This window comes from Dendropsophus ebraccatus, chromosome 12 (assembly GCF_027789765.1).
Source record: "Dendropsophus ebraccatus isolate aDenEbr1 chromosome 12, aDenEbr1.pat, whole genome shotgun sequence".
NCBI lineage: Eukaryota > Metazoa > Chordata > Amphibia > Anura > Hylidae > Dendropsophus > Dendropsophus ebraccatus.
Genome location: NC_091465.1, coordinates 56,086,260 through 56,109,427, shown reverse-complemented (window position 1 = coordinate 56,109,427; position 23,168 = coordinate 56,086,260). Strand labels below are relative to the sequence as shown.

Below are 23,168 nucleotides of genomic sequence, written 5' to 3'. Positions count from 1 at the left end.
GTGAAAATGAAAAAAATGGTATTTTTTTTATTTTCCTTGCACATGTTCGACAAATTTGCCCATCACTAGTGGTGTCTATATGCTCACTGCACCCCTTGTTAGATTCCTTATGGGGTGTAGTTTCCATACAGGGGTCACTTGTGGGGGGTTTCTACTGTTCTGGCAGCACAGGAGGTTTGTAATTGCGACATGGCCTCCATCCCCCATCCTCCATTCCAGCCTCTAAATAGCGCTCTGTCCCTTTGGTCGCTTGCCCTATGCCCATATGGCACATAATGTCCACATGTGGGGTATTTACGTACTCAGGGGAAATTACTCTACACGTTTTGTGTTCATTTTCTTTTTTAACCTCCTGTGGAAATGGGAAAAATCAAGGCTAGACCAACATTTAGAGTAAAACATGCTTAATTTTTACACTAAATCATTGATCTTGTCTTGATTTTTTCATTTTCACAAGGGGTTAAAAGATAAAAAAACACAAAATGTGTAGAGCAATTTCCCCTGAGTACAAAAATACCCCACATGTGGACCTAAAGCGCCATGCGGGTGCAGGGAAAGCCTCAAAAGGGAAGGAGCACCATTTGGTTTTTGGAGGCTGGATTTGGAATGGAATGGATTTTGAGGGCCATGTTGCATTTAAAAGGCCCCTGTGTTGCCAAGACCGTTGAAACCCCCACAAGTGACCCCATTATGGAAACTACACCCCTTAGGGAATGTAACAAGGGGTGTAGTGAGCATATGGACCCCACTGGTGACGGGCACAAATGTGGAACAATGTGGCGTGAAAATGAAATATTAAATTTTTTACACTATAATGTTGGTTTAGCCTTAAATTTTTCATTTTCACAAGGAGTTAAAAGAGAAAAAACACACAATGTGTAGAGCAATTTCCCCCGAGTCCGTAAATACCCCACATGTGGACATAAAGCGCCATGTGGGCGCAGGGCAAGCCTCCTGAAGGGAAGGAACGCCATTTGGATTTTGGAGGCTGGATTCAGCCAGAAAGGATGATGAACGCCATGTCGCATTTACAGAGCCCTCGTGCTGCTAAAACACTGGAAACCCCCCACAAGTGACCCCATTCTGGAAACTAAACCCCTCAAGGAATCTAACAAGGGGTGCAGTGAGGATATGGACCCCTTGATGACGGGCACCGTGAAAGTGAAAAAATGAAAAATTTCCCTTTCGCGTAACATTGTTCCACATTTGTGCCCATCACCAGTGGGATTATATGCTCACTGCACCCCTTGTTAGATTCCGTAAGGGGTGTAGTTTCCAGAATGGGGTCACTTGTGGGGGGTTTCAAATGTCTTGGCAGCACGAGGGCTCTGTAAATGCGACATGGCCCTTGAAATCCATTCCAGTGAAATTCAGCTTCCAAAAGCCAATTGGCGCTCCTTCCCTTTGGCACTTTTTTGGCGCTCCTTCCCTGCACCCGCTTGGCACTTTGTCCACATGTGGGGTATTTCTGTACTTGGGAGAAACTGCGCTACACGCTTTGTGTTTTTTTTTTCCTTTTATCCCATTGTGAAAATGAAAAATTGAAGGCTAGAACAACGTTATAGTGTAAAAAATACATTTTTCTTCTTTCACGCCACATTGTTCTGAAAATCTGTGAAGCACCTGTGGGGTCCAGATGCTCACCGCACCCCTTGTTACATTCCTTGAGGGGTGTAGTTTTCTAAATAGTGTCCCTTTAGGGGTGTTTTTTATGTTTTGGAACCCCAGAGCCTCTGCCAACCTGAAGTGGTACAGTCAAAAATGACCAAATATAACAGAGGTGTTGAAATTCACTAGGTTCTCCTTTATATCTGAGGCTTGTGGTTGCGTCAAACAATGCAATAGGGCCACATATGGGCTATTTCTATAAACTGCAGAAACGGGACAATCAATATTGGGGTGCATTTCTCTGGTAGTAGGTTTATAATTATGAAAAATATTGGATTACAATAAAATCTCTGCACAGAAAATTAAAATTTCTTGCACACTTAACTTTTATTTCTGTGACTCTTCTAAAGGGTTAAAAAACTTTTTGGATGTGCTTTTGCAGAGTTTGGGGGGTGCAGTTTCTGAAATGGGGTGCTTTGTGGGGCTTTCTAACATGTAGTCCCCTCAAATACACTTTAAGGCTATGTTCACACTACGTATATTTGAGGCTGTATGGCAACCAAAACAAGGAGTGGATTGAAAACACAGAAAGGCTCTGTTCACATAATGTTGTAATTGAGTGGATGGCCGTCATTTAATGGCAAATATGTGCTGTTATTTTAAAACATCTGCTGTTATATTGAAATAATGGAAGTTATTTACCATTATATGGCGGCCATCCACTCAATTTCAACATTGTGTGAACAGAGCCTTTCTGTGTTTTCAATCCACTCCTGGTTTTGGTTGCTATGAGGACCTGACATGAGGACCAAATACAGCCTCAAATATACATAGTATGAACCCAGCCTAAGGCTGGGTTCACACTACGTATATTTCAGTCAGTATTGTGGTCCTCATATTGCAACCAAAACCAGGAGTGGATTGAAAACACAGCAAGGCTCTGTTCACACAATGTTGAAATTGAGTGGATGGCCGCCATTTAATGGCAAATATTTGCTGTTATTTTAAAACAACGGCTGTTGTATTGAAATAATGGCAGTTATTTACCGTTATATGGCGGCCATCCACTCAATTTCAACATTGTGTGAACAGATCCTATCTGTGTTTTTATCCACTCCTGGTTTTGGTTGCAATATGAGGACCACAATACTGAGGCTTAAGGCTGTGTTCACACTACGTATATTTCAGTCAGTATATGCATATTTCAGTCAGTATTGCAACCAAAACCAGGAGTGGATTAAAAACACAGAAAGGATCTGTTCACACAATTTTGAAATTGAGTGGATGGCTATTATATGGCAGCCATCCACTCAAGTTCAACATTGTGTGAACAGATCCTTTCTGTGTTTTTAATCCACTCCTGGTTTTGGTTGCAATACTGACTGAAATATACGTAGTGTGAACGCAGCCTAAACCTGAACAGGTCCCTAAAAATATTGCTGCTAATCTTTTAAGCTTTCTATTGTCTAAAAAAAATGAAAAATAGTTTAATAAATACCGCCATCATAAAGTAGACATGTTGCAAATGCTATTTAATATATAATTTATGTGGCATAACCATTTTCTGTATAAGCAGAAAAGTTTCAAAGTTGGAAAAATGCATTTTTTCACAATTTTCCACATTTTGTTTTTTTTCATAAAGATTTGTTATAAGTATCGACTCCAATTTACCAGAAATGTAAAGTACAATATGTCACGAGAAAACAGTCTCAGAATCAGCCGGATAGGTAAAAGCATCCCGAAGTTATTAATGAATAAAGTGACACAGGTCATATTCATAAAATTTGTCTCTGTTCTTAAGGCCATTTCAGGCTCTGTTCTTAAGGGGTTAAAGGGACCCTGCTACAACTGCTGAATGGCTAGTCGTCTAGTCTGAAGCCGCAGCTCAGACCAGTGGCAGCGGGACGGGAGAATGGAGCGCCACGATCCGGGACCCGGCACTTGAACCGGGGAGGTAAGTGGACAGTAGCATCTAAATCCAACCCCTCCCCGGCCACATAGTAAAAAGCACTCTAGCCCTGAGTACCCCTTTAACGTACCTGTTATTAGCTATCTTCACCCAATTGGTGTGCAGTTGCTCCTGCTGCCGGAAGATAAGGGGACTAGGTATATGACCACACACGCCCCCTGAGGAAGCGTAGCCACGCGAAACGTGCGTAGGGGTCAAGTACTACCACACTGCCATGGGTGAGTCAATATGATCTGATAGATTTGTGTTTCCAAACAGTGGCCAGAATTGTGATATATTCCTATTTTGGGAGGCCTTCTGTTATGCACTAGAGATAGTAACACACAATTGACTCTGGACATTGGTTGTTTTTAACCGATTATTTCATAGTGTAGGTGGTGTGTTTGTAGGACGCCATTTTGTAATCTTTTGTAATTTTTTGAATTATGTGATATGTTGTTTTTAAATTTTTATGTGAAAATAAAATCATGAATTGCAGCTGAAGCCTTTGTTTTTGCTCTTTGTGTATACTACAATTTTTAACATAATAGGCTTTTTATTGAATTTATTTTTGGGTTAAGAAAGATATGGGTATAAAGAAATAGACCCATAATTGACAATTAGTTGCCATTACCCATTGGAACGTGTGTTTCTAACAAGCCATAATGAATCAAAATAGGTCTCATGCCTGGAACTTGCCCAACAAGGTCTTATCCATAGTTATATGATTTTCCAGCAGTGAGAGTGACACAAATTTTGCATGCTGTTTTTTTTGGGCTAATAATGCCACATGAATAAAGTAACCGACATTAAGGGGGAGATTCGCATATGCCACCAAGAGTAGATAAATGCCCCCCCTTAATGTCAACTGTCATTGATATGTACTACATAGCTTTATTAAGGGAATTCTCATTATGCTGCATATAGATGAAATACAATTCACACAGAAGTTTGCGGCCTGTTGAGTTTATTATAACTTTATAACTAAGTATACAATTTTTTTTGCATTTCACATGAGTGTATTTAGTATCAATCATGCATTCCTACTGAGCTCTATTGTATCAACACCAGAAGCTTGCACTTAAAGTGACTGTACCATCAGGCCCAGGCTGAAGCACTGGAGGCGGGCCGATCCACCCCCAGTGGAAGGAAACCCTAGCCCCTCTATGATAGGGTTCCATTAATTCTAATGGAGTCACGTCATGAAGGGGCTAGAGTTTCTTACCACTAAGGGTGGGTCGGCCCGCCTCCAGTGCTTCAGCCTGGGCCTGGTGGTACAGTCACTTTAACCATTAATTTTACTCTCTAAGGGCGGGTTCACACTACGGAATTCTCGCGGACAATGTCCGCGGAATTCCGTCAGCTGTCCGCCCGCACGGGCACGCGCTTTTCCGCCGGATCCATAGACACCATTCTATGGGGCGGCGTATTCCGCGATCCGCTGAAAGAAGTGACATGACACTTCTTTCAGCGTATAGTGGAATACGCCGCCCCATAGAATGGTGTCTATGGGGCCGGCGGAAAGGCGCCCAGATGTGCGGGCGGACAACTGATGGAATTCCGCGGACATTGTCCGCGAGAATTCCGTAGTGTGAACCCGCCCTTATGCTTTCATACTCAACATGTTTTACTTATAAATAATTCTGGCTTTGAGAAACCACATAGATAAGTTACTAATATATGTATATTGCCAGAAAGGTTTTTTTTTTTTTTGTGTGAACCTATCACTATGGTGCTTTCCCCCAAATTGCATGCATCCGCAGCTGATCCTGGAAGATCGGGTTGCCATGACATGGACATATCCATGGCAACCCAATCTTCAGGGGTCAGCTGCTACTGCACACCGATCAGGGGATATCAACATTTTGACAGGTACCTTATTTTAAAGGATTTTGCCACCAGTGACCCTTACCCCCTTTCCATGGGATACAGGATAAGTGTATAATCTGGGGGCGCCAACCAGGTGAGCCCTAAGCAATTCTAGGAATGGGACTCGAGAAGCTGAAATGTCAAGTGGTAATTGGGAATGTGAACTGCCATTTCATTTATATAGAAAGTGTGGGAGTTCCATTCTCAAGATCAATTTCTCAAAGATCTCAGGATCAGTCCAGCTGCAATTAAACACTTATCCCCTATCCACAGGGTAGATGATAAGTATCCACGGTCCAAAAGGCCTTTATGCCAGCTGCGTACTTCAAATGGCTCTATTAAAAATGTATGCAAATGCAATTCTGTTTTATTTTCTGAAAGGCAAAATTGTTGTCTTTTTATTTCCAGTTGATGTTTTGTCTTGAAAACTTCTGTAACTCACAGCACAATCCAAATATACAGCTATAAACCGCTAATGTAGAGCAAAAGCATACATTCCTGGCAGAGAAGTCTATGGAGACTCTGCAGATAATGTCCAGAATTTTCTTTTTTATTCCAGATATGTATTGCACATTGTATGTAAAAATATGATTTGAGCCCAAGCAAGTACCTATAGTAGCACTAACTAAATACAGCCTAAGGGTCCTATTCCAAGGGCCGAGGAGGGCGCGATCAACGATGTAAATGAGCGGCGATCTGCTAGATCGGCGCTCGTTTACTGGGCCTATTCCATGGCCCGATGATCGTTGAGCGAGGGCTGCAAGGACATCGTTACCGATGTCCTTGCAGCATCATACATTACCTGGCTGCACGGCTTGTGTATAATGTATGATGATGCTGCTGCTGTTTCTTCTCAAATCGTCGGTCGCCCGCCACGCACCGCTGTTCAACCGTAGCGATGCGCGGTGGGGGAACGATGATTTTAGCCTGGCCCTAAATGAACGATCAGCCGATGACACGATCATCGGCTGATTGTTCTCTCTATTTCACCGAATGATAATCGGCTGAATCGGGCCGATCCGGCCGATTATAGTTACTGTGGAATAGGGCCCTTAGGGTGCGTTCACACGTACAGGATCTGCAGCAGATTTGAATCTGCAGCAGATTTGATGGCCCAGATTTGATTTGAATCTGCACCATCAAATCTGCTGCAGATCCTGTACGTGTGAACACACCCTAAATCATTCTACATGATAAGCCTTAGCCTGCATTTATATGTTCCGTGAAGTTTTCCATAAGCACGGACAATTTCACAGCCCATTGCATTGTATTGGGCTATTCAGACGTTCCGTGATTGCACGGGTCCAAGACCTGTGCCCTTACAAAATAGGACATGTCATTACTTGGATGGAAGCACGGACCGGTTGCCCAATACAAATGAATGAGATCCTTGTTTTTCACGGATTTGCACAGATATGACCTTCATGTACATCTGTGAACCGTGCAAAACATGAATGTGATGCAATATTTTTTCCCCCCCTACAAATTGTCACATGACTGAAGCAGAAAGTAGAAGGCAGCATAGACCTTCTAGAGGGGTTGGGTAAGCTAGTTTAAGTTTTTTTTTTTTTTTTTTAAACTTTATTTGAACTTTTACACTACAATTTTAACCAGTCAGTGAAAAACACGGACACGGATGCAAAACAGATGACAACATGGAAGGGTATTGCACGGATCACGCAGGTAGCTAGCAAACCACAATCACAGAACAGGAAAAACACTGAACTTGTGAATGTAGCCTTAGGGTAGCTTCACACGTACCGTATCGCTGCGTATTTAACGCTGCGTTTTTATCGCTGCGTTTTTGGTGCGATTTTTACATGCAAGTTTTGATTTTCACATGAAAATCAAAACTCGCAAGTTTAATACGCATCGATACGGTATGTGTGAAGCTACCCTTAAAATGAAATCACTTTGGGCTGTGTTGCATTGGTTCACAAAGCAGGATGCTGGATTAGAATTGGAGTTGATTCAAGACTGGTTGATTGATGTGATAATACAATTCTCCAGTGACTGGTCAAATATCACAGCTACTACTTGGAAGAAAGTCTGTTTGTCAAACAGACAATTACAGCCAGATCTCCTCACTGCTTACACTTGATGCTTTATAGATGTATCCCACAAGAGGAAATCTGTCAAACCCTGCAGATTGGAGACAAGCGAGCACTGTGTTAGTAAGAAATGGTCTGTGTATAAATAAACAAAGGTTAAAGGGGCAGTCCAAACTGAAAAATCTTTTTTTCCCATATGGCCCAGTGGAGGTAGAGGGAACAGTTACTAAAGAGTACACAAACCGTTTAATAATCATTGAATTGTGCAATGTATAATCACCTTGCTTTGCTATGTATAGCACCTATTTTCGTACTGCCAAGGCTTAGGGCCATAGACAGGGTTACCAGTGTATAGAATAACAACTCCCATGAATCCCTTCCCTTTTTGCAGGTTACAACTGCCTGCATATCACTCTATTACGTGATATAAAAAGATCAGGACTAGAGATGAGCGAACCTCGAGCATGCTCAAGTCCATCCGAACCCGAACTTTCGGCATTTGATTAGCGGTGGCTGCTGAAGTTGGATAAAGCCCTAAGGCTATGTGGAAGACATGGATATGCACAAGATATAGCAGAGTTGAGTGAGCGGCATAGCAGAGCCGACTGAGCGATATAGCAGAACTGCTGGTAAGTGCAGGGGGGGGGCGCCGCTGCTGGTGACCTGGTGAGTCCCTGCTGCTCGTGAGCCCGCCGCTGCTGGTGAGTCTGGGGGGGGGGGCGGGGGGTACGCCACAGGTGAGCTCAGGGGTGGGGGGGGCACAAGGGTGACCTAGGGGGAGGGTATTGGGAGACACTGTGTTGGGAGATCAGCAGCTGTCAGTGTCCTCACTCACTTAAGTGGACTGGGCTAGAAACCAGCCCATTGAAGAGACGGAGGACATGTGATGCCGACACGGAGGGTTGGGGCCAGAAGCAGGGAGTGTGTCGGGTTGGACTGAGATTTGATGATTCTATGCATTCGGTGGGGGTGGATGCATCTAGATAAAAGGAAAACTGTGCAGAATCCATAATAACTTTATATTGGATAGATGGAAAGCTATGGGTGGGCAACCTATAAATGCAAAAAAATTTTTTGGGGGGAATACCCCTTTAAGACCCTGTTAAAAGCTTTATACAGGTTTTCTTTTCTTTCAGTTTCCTGTTTGTAGGTATGAATATATGTGATATTACTTACATGACTCATTAGTTGTGCCGCTGGGCGCAGATACATCCTCCTGTGTGTCACATGCAGAGTTTCTGGACCCTGTGGCACAGACTTTATTAGATATAGTAGAAAATACAAAAATGTCCACTATATTGTCTTCTCATTTTCAACTGGCCAATGCAGTGAAAAAATAAAGTTTAGTGACAAATAATATAGAGCTTATAAGAGAAATTAGTGAACCATATCAATAACAATTAAAAATAGGTACATACCTTTTACCTGAGGTCGCAGGTCATTGAGCTGTAAGTTGGATGGCAAAGACATGTGCTCCCGAGGCAGACAGCTGTTATTGAGCTTCATGTTGTTGGATGTGCTGTAATATATTTAGAGAACATTCAAAAGCAAGCTGTATACTAACTATGACAAAAATATGAACACACAGTACAATACTTGCATACATACACATATAGCACATACAGACATCTTCTTTTGAGCAACCCACAAGATCTGCTTTCTTATCCAATGACTTTTACTATAAAAAAGTTCAGACAAATCTCAGTATATTCAATAGAAGCCCCTTTTGTTTCATGCATGGTGCATTGTTTTGTTCATTGGAAAAAATAAAATAAAAATAATCAACAACAAAAATCTTAATTTCCACGTGGAGGGGATGGAAACATTTTATTATACACATTTTCTGTATGTCAAAATAAATTTATGTTGATGTGTCTTACCTGCGCTGGTTGATTTCTTTCTTTTACATTTATACAATTAAATTCATTAAGAAGGTTTTAGCATTAAAAATTTTATTGCTATGGAAACTATTTGAATTCCAGCTTTGATTTTTAAATGGACGCTGTCACCAGGTGAAAAAACATTTGATATATCAAAAGTTTTTATTGGTTAGGGTCTGATTGTTCAGACTCCATACAATCTGGAAAATGAACCAGGAGACAGCATTTAGCATGTTCTCTCCATCTTCTTGTCATGTTACTTAAACAGCAGCATAGGGTAAATCTATGGGGCTGTCTTGCTGGCCTATCGACTCAATGGGCCATCAATGTCTGATGAATAAGGTGATACACCCAGAACACCCAGCTTTCATCTGTTTTTCACAGCCACAGCTACAGCACATACACAATAAATGGGCAGAAGCAGTTGCCTCCACTGATTTTGTAGTGGTGGAACTGACAAATTTTTATTTCCTAACTAAACTCTATTATCTATTTTAAAAGTATGTGGTTAGATGCAAAGTCAAGAAAGTTATAATTTTAAAAATTTTAATGAATTCTTTGTTTATTGTTATGAATATATAGAGGTACGATATAACCCTATGGGTAGAAATAAGTGAATTTACACTAATAACCGAATTGCTTTGTTATCTTGGCAATCTTCTTATTAGCTTGCTGTCTTTGAACTCAGTGCTGCTGTGCTGCGGCTCCTCCTCTAGTGCCAGGAAAAGCTAAAACCAGTCCTGGGAAATTTTTCCCAGTTTCCTAGGACAGGATCCAGCTTTTCCCTAAGTGGGAAGCAGCACTGTGTTAAAAGGCAGAAGACAAACAGATTACAGAGATAAAGTGATTAGCTTTGTTTTTACTATAAATTCACTCATCTCTACCTATGGGTCTCTAAAGCCTCTATTGTAGTTTCACACAAAATGCAGCCTTATGCGTGAGCTATTAAAGGGTTGTCAACATTGGCCCATGTTCTGCAACAAAATATTTCCTCAAGATCATGGGTGTCAAATTCAGGCCTTCCAGCTGTTACAAAACTACAATTTCCATCATGCCTGTACAGCCAAATCTTTAGCTGTAGTCTTGTAACAGCTGGAGGGCCTGAGTTTGACACCTATGCTCTAGATCAGCGTTTCCCAACCGGGGTGCCGCGGCACACTGGGGTGCCGGGAGAACCCGCCAGGGGTGCCGCGGGATTCCGGTGGGAAATGTGCGCTGTCACTTTAAGTATCCCGAGAAGCTGCGGCCGCACACAGATCACTTTGATGTTCCGCCCACACAGTGAGCGGGCGGAACATTAAAGTGACCATAATGTAGGAGCAGGAAATGTCAGCATCCTGCTCCTACATTCTCTCCCATAGGCTGCCGACACTTCATACCAGCAGCCTATGGGAGGCCGGGACGTGACCTCTCCGGCAGGCGTGATGATGTGACGTCATCACGCCTGCCGGACGTCCCGACCCCGCGGCTCGCAAGATGGAGCCAGAAGAGGAGGAGGAGAGCTTCTGCCTGCAGCCACAGCGCGGATTAGGTGAGTAGGATGGGCACCTCTGGTTCATGGGGGCACCTCTGGGGGCATTATTAGTTCATGGGGGCACCTCTGGGGGCACTATTAGTTCAAAAGGGGCACCTCTGGGGGCATTATTAGTTCATAGGGGGCACCTCTGGGGGCATTATTAGCTCATGGGGGCACCTCTGGGGGCATTATTAGTATATGGGGGCACCTCTGGGGGCATTATTAGTTCATGGGGGCACCTCTGGGGGCATTATTAGTTCATGGGGGCACCTCTGAAGGTATTATTAGCTCATGGGGGCACCTCTGGGGGCATTATTAGTATATGGGGGCACCTCTAGGGGCATTATTAGCTCATTGGGAACCTCTGGGGGCTTTATTAGCTCATGGGGGCACCTCTGGGGGCATTATTAGCTCATGGGGGCACCTCTGGGGGCATAATTAGTATATGGGGGCACCTCTGGGGGCATTATTAGTTCATGGGGGCATTATTAGTTCATGGGGGCACCTCTGAGGACATTATTAGTTCATGGGGGCACCTCTAGGGGTATTATTAGCTCATGGGGGCCACCTCTGGGGGCATTATTAGCTCATGGGGACACAGCAGGGGATCCTACATACAGGGGGCATCCCACATTCCTACTCGCTTTACTGCACATAACAACAAACAGTGCAGTTACTTTGGGAGCCTACAGGAGGGAGAAAGGAAGTTGCCAGAAATGTTTATTATTTAGTAGGGGTGCCCCGAGGAAATTTTTTTCTCCAAGGGGTGCCCCGAGGTGGAAAAGGTTGGGAAGCAGTGCTCTAGATGATCAATGGCTTATCCGTGGTATTGAGGGTACAAGTAAAGAACCTCATTGTTAGTTGTATATTTAGACGCCTTCATCTTTTTGGTCATGTAAATGTCCAAATATGCTTAGGAAGCTTAAAGGGGTTATCCAGCGCTACAAAAACATAGCCACTTTTCTCCCTCTCTTGTCTCCAGATTGGGTGGGGTTTTGAAACTCAGTTCCATTGAAGTAAATGGAGCTTAATTGCAAACTGCACTTGAACTGGAGAAAACAGTAGGGGGAAAAGTGGCCATGTTTTTGTAGCGCTGGATAACCCCTTTAACCCCTTAACGACCGCGGGCGCATATTTACGCCCTGCGGTCGGTAAGGACGTTCAGAGCGTGGCCGCGCTCTGAACCTCGGCGGTCCCGGGTGCCGCTTGTAGCCCGGGACCGCAGGTATTAGCGGGCACGGTCCGATCGCCGTGCCCGCTTATACATTAATCGGCACTCGTTTACTTCCGGCTGCAGCAGCCGGAAGTAAACGAGTGCCTATCTCATGGATCTCTGCAGCATATCTATGCTGCAGAGATCTCTATGAGAGATCAGTGTACTAGAAGCCCATAGGGGGGCTTCTAGTATAAGTGTAAAAGTAAAAAAAAAAAGTGTTGTTATTAGTAAAAAGCCCCCTCCCCTAATAAAAGTCTGAATCACCCCCCTTTTCTCAGGTTATTAATAAAAGTAAATAAATAAATAAACAAACATGTTTGGTATCGCCGCATGCGTAATCGCCCGAACTATTAATTAATCACATTCCTGATCTCGCACGGTAAACTGCGTAAGCGCCAAAAAAATCCCAAAGTGCAAAATTGCGCATTTTTGGTCGCATCAAATCCAGAAAAATGTTAATAAAAAGCGATCAAAAAGTTGTATATGCGCAATCAAGGTACCGATAGAAAGTACACATCATGGCGCAAAAAAAGACACCTCACACAGCCCCATAGATCAAAGGAAAAATGCAGGCGCTATGGCCTTATATACACGAGGAGGGAAAAATGAAAACTGGCTGTGTCCCCTAAGGGTTAAAGGGACCCAGATCGCTCTTAAAGGGACCCAGGTCGCTCTTAAAAAGACCCAGATCGCTCTTAAAGGGACCCATTTTGCTCTTAAAGGGACATATTTCGCTCTTAAAGGGACCCAGGTCGCTCTTAAAGAGACCCATTTTGCTCATAAAGGGACCCAGGTCGCTCTTAAAGGGACCCAGGTCGCTCTTAAAGGGACCCATTTTGCTCTTAAAGGTACATATTTCGCTCTCAAAGAGCCCCAGGTCGCTTTTAAAGGGACCAATTTCTCTCTTAAAGGGACATATTTCGCTCTTAAAGGGACATATTTCGCTCTTAAAGGGACATATTTTGCTCTTAAAGGGACCCAGGTTGCTCTTAAAGGGACCCATTTCGCTCTTAAAGGGACCCATTTCGCTCTTAAAAGGACCCTTTTTGCTCTTAAAGGGACAAATTTCGCTCTTAAAGGGACATATTTTGCACTTAAAGGGACCCAGGTAGCTCTTAATGGGACCCAATTCGCTCTTAAAGAGACCCAGATCACTCTTATAGAGACCCAGGTCGCTCTTAAAGGGATCCAGATCGCTCTTAAAGGGCCCAATTTCGCTCTAAAAGGGACCCAGGTCGCTCTTAAAGGGACCCATTTCGCTGTTAAAGGGCCCCCGTTGCACTTAAAGGGATCCAGGTCGCTCTTAAAGGGACCCATTTCGCTTTTAAAGGGACCCAGGTCGATCTTAAAGGGACCCAGATCGCATTTAAAGGGACCCAGGTCGATCTTAAAGGGACCCAGGTCGCTTGTAAAGGGACCCAGATCGCTCTTAAAGGGACCCAGGTCGCTCTTAAAGGGACCAATTTCGCTCTTAAAGCGACCCAGGTCGCTCTTAAAGGGACCCAGGTTGCTCTTAAAGGGACTAATTTCACGCTTAAAGGGACCCATTTCGCTCTTAAAGGCGCCCAGGTCGCTCTTAAAGGGACCCATTTCGCTCTTAAAGGGACCCATTTCGCTCTTAAAAGGACACATTTCTCTCTTAAAGGGACCCATTTAGTTCTTAAAGGGACCCATTTAGTTCTTAAAGGGACCCAGATCGCTCTTAAAGGGACCCAGATCGCTCTTAAAGGGACCCAGATCGCTCTTAAAGGGACCCATTTTGCTCTTAAAAGGAAAATATTTTGCTCTTAAAAGGGACCCAGGTCGCTCTTAAAGGGACCCAGGTCGCTCTTAAAAGGACCCATTTTGCTCTTAAAAGGAACATATTTCGCTCTTAAAGGGACCCAGGTCGCTCCCAAAGGCACCCATTTCTCTCTTAAAGGGACCCATTTCGCTCTTAAAGGGACCCAGGTCGCTCTTAAAGGGACCCAGGTCGCTCTTAACCTCTTAAGGAAATAGGACGTACCGGTACGTCCTATGTCCTCACTTGCACTTCAAAGCGGGGCCGCGCGGCGGCCCCGCTTTGAAGTGCCGCGATCCCGGGTGCCGCGTGTAGCCCGGGACCGCCGCTATTAGCGGGCACGGTCTGATCGCCGTGCCCGCTAATTAGCTAATCGGAGGCAGCTGTCAAAGTTGACAGCTGCCTCCGATTACCGGAGGCAACGTTTCCCTGGTGTCTAGTGGGGGAGATCGCTCCTCCGGGACCTTGTCCCGGAGGAGCGATCTCCGTTACTGATGCCGGCCGGGGACGCGTCCAAGATGGCGCCGTCCTCGGCTCGGCACTCGTTTGTATTCGGCTGCAACAGCCGAAAGCAAACGAGTGCCGATCTCATGGATCTCTGCAGCATATCTATGCTGCAGAGATCTCAATGAGAGATCACAGTGTATATACTAGAAGTCCCCCAGGGGGGCTTCTAGTATATGTGTAAAAAAAAAAAAAAAAAGTGTTGTTAATAGTAAAAAGCCCCCTCCCCTAATAAAAGTCTGAATCACCCCCCTTTTCCCAGGTTTTAAATAAAAGTAAACAAATAAATAAATAAATAAACATGTTTGCTATCGCCGCGTGCGTAATCGCCCGAACTATTAATTAATCACATTCCTGATCTCGTACGGTAAACGGCGTCAGCGCAAAAAAATCCCAAAGTGCAAAATTGCGCATTTTTGGTCGCATCAAATCCAGAAAAAATGTAATAAAAAGCGATCAAAAAAAAGTATATGGGCAATCAAGGTACCGATAGAAAGATCACATCATGGCGCAAAAAATGACACCTCGCACAGCCCCATAGACCAAAGGATAAAAGTGCTATAACTCTGGGAATGGAGCGATTTTAAGGAACGTATATTGGTTAACAACGGTTTGAATTTTTTACAGGCCATCAGATACAATATAAGTTATACATGTTACATATCGTTTTAATCGTAACGACTTGAGGAACATGCATAACAAGTCAGTTTTACCCCAGGGTGAATGGCGTAAAAACACATTTCCCCCAAATAAAAGAAATGCGTTTTTTTTTTCAATTTCACCACACTTCGAATTTTTTTCTGGTTTCGCAGTGTACTTTATGCAAAAATTCAGCCTGTAATTGCAAAGTACAATTAGTGACGCAAAAAATAAGGGGTCATGTGGGTTTCTAGGTGGAAAAATGCAAGTGCTATGACCTTTTAAACACAAGGAGGAAAAACCGAAAACGTAAAAACGAAAATGGGCCATGTCCTTAAAGGGTTAAAGGGACCCAGGTCGCTATTAAAGGGACCCAGATCGCAATTAAAAGGACCCAGATCGCTCTTAAAGGGACCCAGGTTGCTCTTAAAGGGACCCAGGTTGCTCTTAAAGGGACCCGAGTCGCTCTTAAAGGGACCCAGGTTGCTCTAGCGACATGGGTCTCTTTAAGAGCGACATGGGTCCCATACCTTTTGGAGTGACTTGGGTCCCTTTAAGAGCAACATGCGTCCCGTCCGTTTAAGAGCAACTTGGGTCCCGTCCTTTTAAGAGCGACTTGGATCCCTTTAAGAGCTACATGGGACCATTTAAGAGCGATCTGGGTACTTATAAAGGTAAAGATCATTGCTCGGTTACCATGACAATCTTACTCATATCAGTGAGACAAAATCGTTAAGGACCTTCCATAAATTACATCTTCTATTGGCCGATAGTGGACTTGTGACTGTGGATGGTGTGATTCATTGCCTGATGAGACCTTAGAGTTCCTATTGGCTGCTATATTTCAGCTATTTGCATATGTGCTGTGATTGGCTGTTAGTGGTTAGAGTGTGGCCATTATTTGCTATGGGCCATTATTTCCTATAGGAAATTTGGGGTCTTTAAACGTAAATTTCTTAAAAACGACAAATCCGATCGAAACGAAAAATAGATAGCACACGACACACCGCCCAGGGCTTTGAAACGCAGTTTGAACGGAGTGTGTGCGCAAAGCGGTTCGGGCTGTATTATGCGCAGAAAAATAGCTGGAAGAAGAAGAAGAATACGGATTACAATATAGTGCTTTTCAAGCACTATAACTAGATTTGCATTTCCAGGGAAATACATAGTGCTTGAAAGGAGCGCCCCTTTACCAGTGACTTCCATTTAATATAAATGTTGGGTGCTGTCCCTTTAAGAGCGACTTGGGTCCCATCCCTTTAAGAGCAACTTGGCTCCCGTCCCTTTAAGAGCCACATGGGTCCCTTTAGGAGCGACCTGGGTCGATTTAAGAGCGATGTGGGTCCCTTCGCTCTTAAAGGGACCCAGGTCGCTCTTAACGGAACCCAGGTCGCTCATAAAGGGACCCATTTCGTTCTTAAAGGGACCCATTTCGCTCTTAAAGGGACCCAGGTCGCTCTTAAAGGGACCCAGGTCGCTCTTAAAGGGACCCAGGTCGCTCTTAAAGGGACCCAAATCCCTCTTAAAGGGACCCAGGTTGCTCTTAAAGGGACCCAGGTAGCTCTTAAAGGGACCAATTTCGCTCTTAAAGGGACCAAGGTCGATCTTAAAGGGACCCAGATCATACTTAAAGGGACCCAGTTAGCTTTTAAATGGACCCAGTTCGCTCTTAAAGGGACCCAGGTCGCTCTTAAAAGGACCAATTTCACTCTTAAAGGGACTAATTTAACGCTTAAAAGGACCAATTTAACGCTTAAAGGGATCCATTTTGCTCTTAAAGGGACCCAGGTCACTTTTAAAAGGACCCATTTTGCTCTTAAAGGGACATATTTTGCTCTAAAAGGGACCCAGGTCGCTCTTACAGGGACCCATTTCGCTCTTAAAGGGACACAGGTCGCTCTTAAAAGGACCCATTTTGCTCTTAAAGGGACATATTTTGCTCTTAAAGGGACATATTTTGCTCTTAAAGGCACCCAGGTCGCTTTTAAAAGGACCCATTTTGCTCTTAAAGGGACATATTTTGCTCTAAAAGGGACCCAGGTCGCTCTTACAGGGACCCATTTCGCTCTTAAAGGGACCCAGGTCACTCTTAAAGGGACCCATTTCTCTCTTAAAGGGACCCATTTTGCTCTTAAAGGGACCCAGGTTGCTCTAAAAGGGACCAATTTCACGCTTAAAGGGATCCATTTCGCTCTTAAAGGGACCCAGGTCGCTTTTAAAAGGACCCATTTTGCTCTTAAAGGGGCATATTTTGCTCTTAAAGGGACATATTTTGCTCTTAAAGGTACCAAGGTCACTCTTAAAGGGACCCATTTCACTCTTAAAGGGATCTAGGTCGCTGTAAAGGAACCCATTTTGCTCTTAAAGGGACATATTTTGCTCTTAAAGAGACCCAGGTCGCTCTTAAAGGGACCAATTTCACGCTTAAAGGGACCCATTTCGCTCTTAAAGGGAAATATTTCGCTCTTAAAGCAACATATTTTGCTCTTAAAGGGACCCAGGTCGCTCTTAGGGGGACCCAGGTCGCTCTTAAAAGGACCCATTTTGCTCTTAAAGGGACATATTTTGCTCTTAAAGGGACCAAGGTAGCTCTTAAAGGGACTCAGGTCGCTCTTAAAGGGACCCAGGTTGCTCTTAAAGGGACCAATTTCACGCATAAAGGGACCCATTTCGCTCTTAAAGGGACAGTGTCATGTTTTTGAAATTTTTTTTTAATAAAAGGTAGTAAGAAAAAGTAAGTGTGTTCTATTTTTATTTTTACATAGGGCTTAAGTGTTTTTTAATTACATTGATGTCTTCACAGGGGGCTGCCATGTTTATAGTGTCTGTGTGTGACGTCATTTCGCGACACACACACACAGACACTATACGGCACCTCCAGAACATTGAAGTGAACTGACGGAGTCTGTCTGGTTCACTTGCACTGGAGGCTCATTGCTGAAGTACATTGGGCAGGGTGGCGGCGCCATTTTCCTGAAGTCCCAGCCCGGCAAGAGGCACAAGAACGGGGGAGGAGAGAGACCGCACAGTGAGTTGGCAGGAGAACTGTGTGCAGCTCTCTCCCCTCCCCCAGTGTCGGACTGGCCCCCCCTCCCACCCCACTAACCGTCCAGCAGACCGCAGGCCAGCCAGGGCCCATCCAGTACAGCTACAGGGCCGGAGTGAGCTTCGGGCACACACAGGCTGTAATACACCAGCCCAGAAGCTCCCAGCTGCAGCTCCTCGGTGCCCGGACTTCTCCCCTGTCTCCTTCTCACATGTCCGCCGTCGAACAGGAGGGAAGTCCGGGCACCGAGGAGCTGCAGCTGTGAGCTTCCGGGCCGGTGAATTACAGCCTGTCCGTGCCGGAAGCTCACTCCCGTCCTGTAACTGTACTGTACCAGTCTGCCACTGCCGCGGCTTATCCCTGTGCGCCCCGCTGTTTCCCGTGCCCCCCCAATTGCTCCTTCTGTCACCCCAGCCTCCCTCCCCCTGCAACATCAGCCTGTTCCCCTATCACCCCAGCCTCCCTTCCCCTGCAACATCAGCCTGTCCCCCCATCACCCCAGCCTCCCTCCCCCTGCAACATCAGCCTGTCCCCCCATCACCCCAGCCTCCCTCCCCCTGCAACATCAGCCTGTCCACCCCATCACCCCAGAATCTATCCTTCTGTCACCCCAGAATCTATCCCCCTGTCACCCCAGAATCTATCCCACTGTCACCCCAGAATCTATCCCCCTGCCACCCCAGCCTCTCTCCCTCCTGCCACCCCAGCCTCTCTCCCTCCTGCCACCCCAGCCTCTCTCCCTCCTGTCACCCCAGCCTCTCTCCCTCCTGTCACCCCAGCCTCTCTCCCTCCTGCCACCCCAGCCGGTCTCTCCCTTCTGTCACCCCAGCCTCCCCCCCCATCACCCCAGCCTCTCTCCCTCCTGTCACCCCAGCATCTATCCCCCTGTCACCCCACCCTTTCTCCCTCCTGCCACCTTAGCCTCTCTCCCTCCTGCCACCCCAGCCTCTCTCCCTCCTGCCACCCCAGCCTCTCTCCCTCCTGCCACCCCAGCCTCTCTCCCTCCTGCCACCCCAGCCTCTCTCCCTCCTGCCACCCCAGCCTCTCTTCCCCCTGTCACCCCAGCATCTATCCCCCTGTCACCCCACTCTTTCTCCCTCCTGTCACCCCAGCCTCCCTCCCCCTGCAACATCAGCCTGTCCCCCCATCACCCCAGCCTCTCTCCCCCGTCACCCCAGCCTCTCTCCCCCTGTCACTCCCCCCTGTCACCCCAGCATCTATCCCCCGTCACCCCAGCCCCTTTCCCTCCTGCCACCCCAGCCTCTCTCCCTCCTGCCACCCCAGCCTCTCTCCCTCCTGCCACCCCAGCATCTATCCCCCTGTCACCCCAACCTCTCTCCCTCCTGCCACCCCAGCCTCTCTCCCTCCTGCCACCCCAGCCTCTCTCCCTCCTGCCACCCCAGCCTCTCTTCCCCCTGTCACCCCAGCATCTATCCCCCTGTCACCCCACTCTTTCTCCCTCCTGTCACCCCAGCCTCCCTCCCCCTGCAACATCAGCCTGTCCCCCCATCACCCCAGCCTCTCTCCCCCGTCACCCCAGCCTCTCTCCCTCCTGCCACCCCAGCCCCTTTCCCTCCTGCCACCCCAGCCTCTTTCCCTCCTGCCACCCCAGCCTCCCTCCCCCCTGTCACCCCAGCATCTATCCCCCTGTCACCCCAGCCTCTCTCCCTCCTGCCACCCCAGCCTCCCTCCCCCGTCACCCCAGCATCTATCCCCCTGTCACCCCAGCCTCTCTCCCTCCTGCCACCCCAGCCTTTCTCCCCCCTGTCACCCCAGCATCTATCCCCCTGTAACCCCAGCCTCTCTCCCTCCTGCCACCCCAGCCTCTCTCCCCTCTGTCACCCCAGCCTCTCTCCCTCCTGTCACCCCAGCCTCTCTCCCTCCTGCCACCTCAGCCGGTCTCTCCCTTCTGCCACCCCAGCCTCCCCCCCCCCCATCACCCCAGCCTCTCTCCCTCCTGCCACCCCAGCCTCTCTCCCTCCTGTCACCCCAGCATCTATCCCCCTGTCACCCCACCCTTTCTCCCTCCTGCCACCTTAGCCACCCCAGCCTCTCTCCCTCCTGCCACCCCAGCCTCTCTCCCTCCTGCCACCCCAGCCTCTCTCCCTCCTGCCACCCCAGCATCTATCCCCCTGTCACCCCAACCTCTCTCCCTCCTGCCACCTGTTAAGGTTAAATTTATATGTTGACCTCTCTCTATGGAGAGAAGCCAAAAACCCAGGTAAAGGATGGTTCTTTAATTATATCTAGAGTTGGAATCCTGCAGTATTACCAGCTCGTTACTTATACGTCATGGACACAGATAAGACAATGTATCATGATTATAAGCCTGGAGAAAATGGCCCAAGTTTTATTATGGTAATCACATTTTATAGACAGATAAAATATAGGGTGGTAACAAATGCTAATAAGACATAGATGAGGCGGTGCTAGTGATTTAGATATTCAGTCATGCGCAATGGCATCTATATTAGTATTCATTATTATTATTCAAAAAGGTTAGAACAATACATTCTCTGCAATGATACTTTCACATTATTCCCACTGTAACAGACAGGCAACTTTCCTCTGAGAACGGCCTTGGACGCTGATAAACATGTCTCTGAGGGAAATAGTTCTTGAGACAAAACATTCTTTCTAGTGTCATATCAGAAGTTTTCCAAGGTAAGAAATGGTCCAACTATAAGTTAACCCTATCAGGGACTCTCTAATGTGCTGGAGCTTCTGAGCAAGAGGCCTATATATATGTGTATTCATATAGGTACGGTGCAGGTAGGTAAAATCGTATCGCTGGCCTTATCATTCCCCCATTTGACATCCGTGGAGCATGGATATGGTTCATCACTGGTGGTTGGGTCGTAGCTGGAGGTTTTAAGGACTCTACCCTCAGTCGCAGGTTGATCAAGGGACCACAGGTGAAAACATCCTCCAAGTACTAGTACAGCATCCAACCTCCAGAAATGTCCAGGCGGCACAGATTCAAGAGAACCGATAAGAGAAAGAAAGCATAGTAACGTTAGTCTCTTATATGAGGGTGAAGCTTCTTCCTGTTTGTCGAGGTTTTATACGAGAGAAAATACACATGAACACTTTTACTGAAAAACAGATCAGTATTATGCATAAGACCACTTGGAAGAGACCCTGAAGGACTCCCATTAGTTTATGGGCATCACCATAGGATAGACAAAAATAGTACCATACGTTTTATTGAAAGTTATAGATGGCGGAACAAACTTACAGCAGATGTGGTAGTAAGATCTGCAATAACCGAAAGAAAATACTAAACAATGGGTGAGTCTGTATAGTATACATCAATATACAGCTTAGTTACAACAAAACAAATAAAAGCTTATTATCAATACCCAAACTAATATATGTATATGACAAATACCTCTCCGGATTTTATCAAAATAACCAAACCTTACTGTCTCATCACTCCTGTCCCTAAGATTTGTCCCTAATCTTGACTACAGATGTAGCCCCCTTCTCTAGGTCCCTTTACCGTAGGACTGCTTTAAAGGTAAGACAATCCTCCGTCCCGAACCTAACTAGTCTCCTGTCACTCCTACGTCTCCCTGTGACACTGAGTGATCAGACAATAAGTTCTTCACTGTATATAACAGATGTGACTCTATCACAAGGACTCTACCACTTTGGTATCATGTGGGTATTGGAAAGTCACAAAAACTAACTTTAAAAAGTTTCTGAAAATAAAAAGTTTAGATGTGAACAAATCTTATCTCATGGCAAAAGCAAAAATAAAAAGTTGATTGATACATAAACCAAAAACAGCATAACAGGTAAATGCAATAAAATCTCCACAATGTGACCTACTATGTAACCACTAGATTCACTTATAATAACCAATTAGTGAATTCACAATCTTCAGTAAGGGATTTTCAAAATTTCCACTTCTTTTTAGTCTTTTTACTTCATTTTGTACCTAGAAAACGTCTTTATGATTAGATCACACAGGACTAATGACTGGTCGCATGGTCACATCTCTTCCTGTACATAATCATATAGTATTATACATACACCAATAATATGAAGTAACTGGGCGCTTAATACCGATATAATATTTGGATCCTACTGAATTGTCTCTTGTCTCACTGAGATCATCATATATTACACATAAAATAACCACCATAGAAATAAAAGCAAAGTGTAAACCATACATCACCTAAAGTTTCAAAGCCTTTTTATGAGAATAATATATATCATATGATCCTTTTTGTAATAGTAGCATTGGTATGGATCCTTTATCCTTAAACCCATCTTTTGACTGACAGGCCTCTTTACAGACACTTGGACTCTTGGCCTCAGTTATATCGCTTCTTTTAAGGCCACTCGTATCACCTCAGACATTGGCTTTGTCGTCTCCCATAGTTTTGGCTTGACCTGTAAAGAAGACACCAATACAGACAAGGACATACCTATATGGACCACCTGTGGCAGGTGGATGACGTCCACTTACATTCCCTGAAACAGGCAGGAAGATGACAGACTATGCAGACAGGCACTTTACGGTGTTACTTACAGTAGGTTATGACAGGTGTAGATAATACAGCCGTACACAACCCTCTCTGCTATATTTGTTGTCCCCTGGGCCGCCCAATGTGAGGATTCTACACCACATTACACATGGCTTCCTTCTGCTGGTTTTGTCAGATAACTTACAGTGGGATACAAGGCTGTCGGCAAATAGTTATTGGATGCCATCTTTACCCAGTACCTCTTCTCCATCCGCTGGTCTCACAGCTTGTTGCTGATTGTCTCTGGAAAAGACTTAAAAACAAACAGATCCACATCTCCTCCTCCACCTGTACACTATGTGCGGTTACCTCAGGAAGGGACTGGAAACATCTCCCCATTCCCTTGTACGCTTTGTACACTGTTACCTTGGGAAGAGCACAGAAACCACCGCATCACCAGCTTCATCCATCACCATTTAGGCTTCAGGGTTTGTCTGCGTGAACGTTGCTTCAGCCGCTCTATGGCAGCTTTTCTTCTTCTTTGAACAGTTTTTTTGAACGCTTCTTTGAAGTGTTTTTGGTAAGCCCAGGGACCAAACAAATCTCTAATTTGCCAATTAACCCATAATGGTGGGC

The 23,168-nt window shown here is 45.5% G+C and overlaps 1 protein-coding gene across 6 annotated transcripts in view; it reads right to left on the bottom strand.

Moving 5' to 3' along the window:
• Positions 1–6,983: 6,983 nt before the first annotated feature.
• TMEM25 (transmembrane protein 25) overlaps positions 6,984–23,168 on the bottom strand; it is a 267,147-nt gene continuing 250,962 nt past the window's right edge. For all 6 annotated transcript variants that reach the window (XM_069947901.1, XM_069947902.1, XM_069947903.1 and 3 more), the window contains 3 exons: positions 8,895–8,995; positions 8,653–8,721; positions 6,984–7,567 (listed from right to left, as the gene is read on the bottom strand). In XM_069947901.1, the coding sequence (XP_069804002.1) occupies positions 7,494–7,567; positions 8,653–8,721; positions 8,895–8,995 (244 nt within the window). In that variant the 3' untranslated portion in view covers positions 6,984–7,493. The remainder of the gene's footprint in view (positions 7,568–8,652; positions 8,722–8,894; positions 8,996–23,168) is intronic.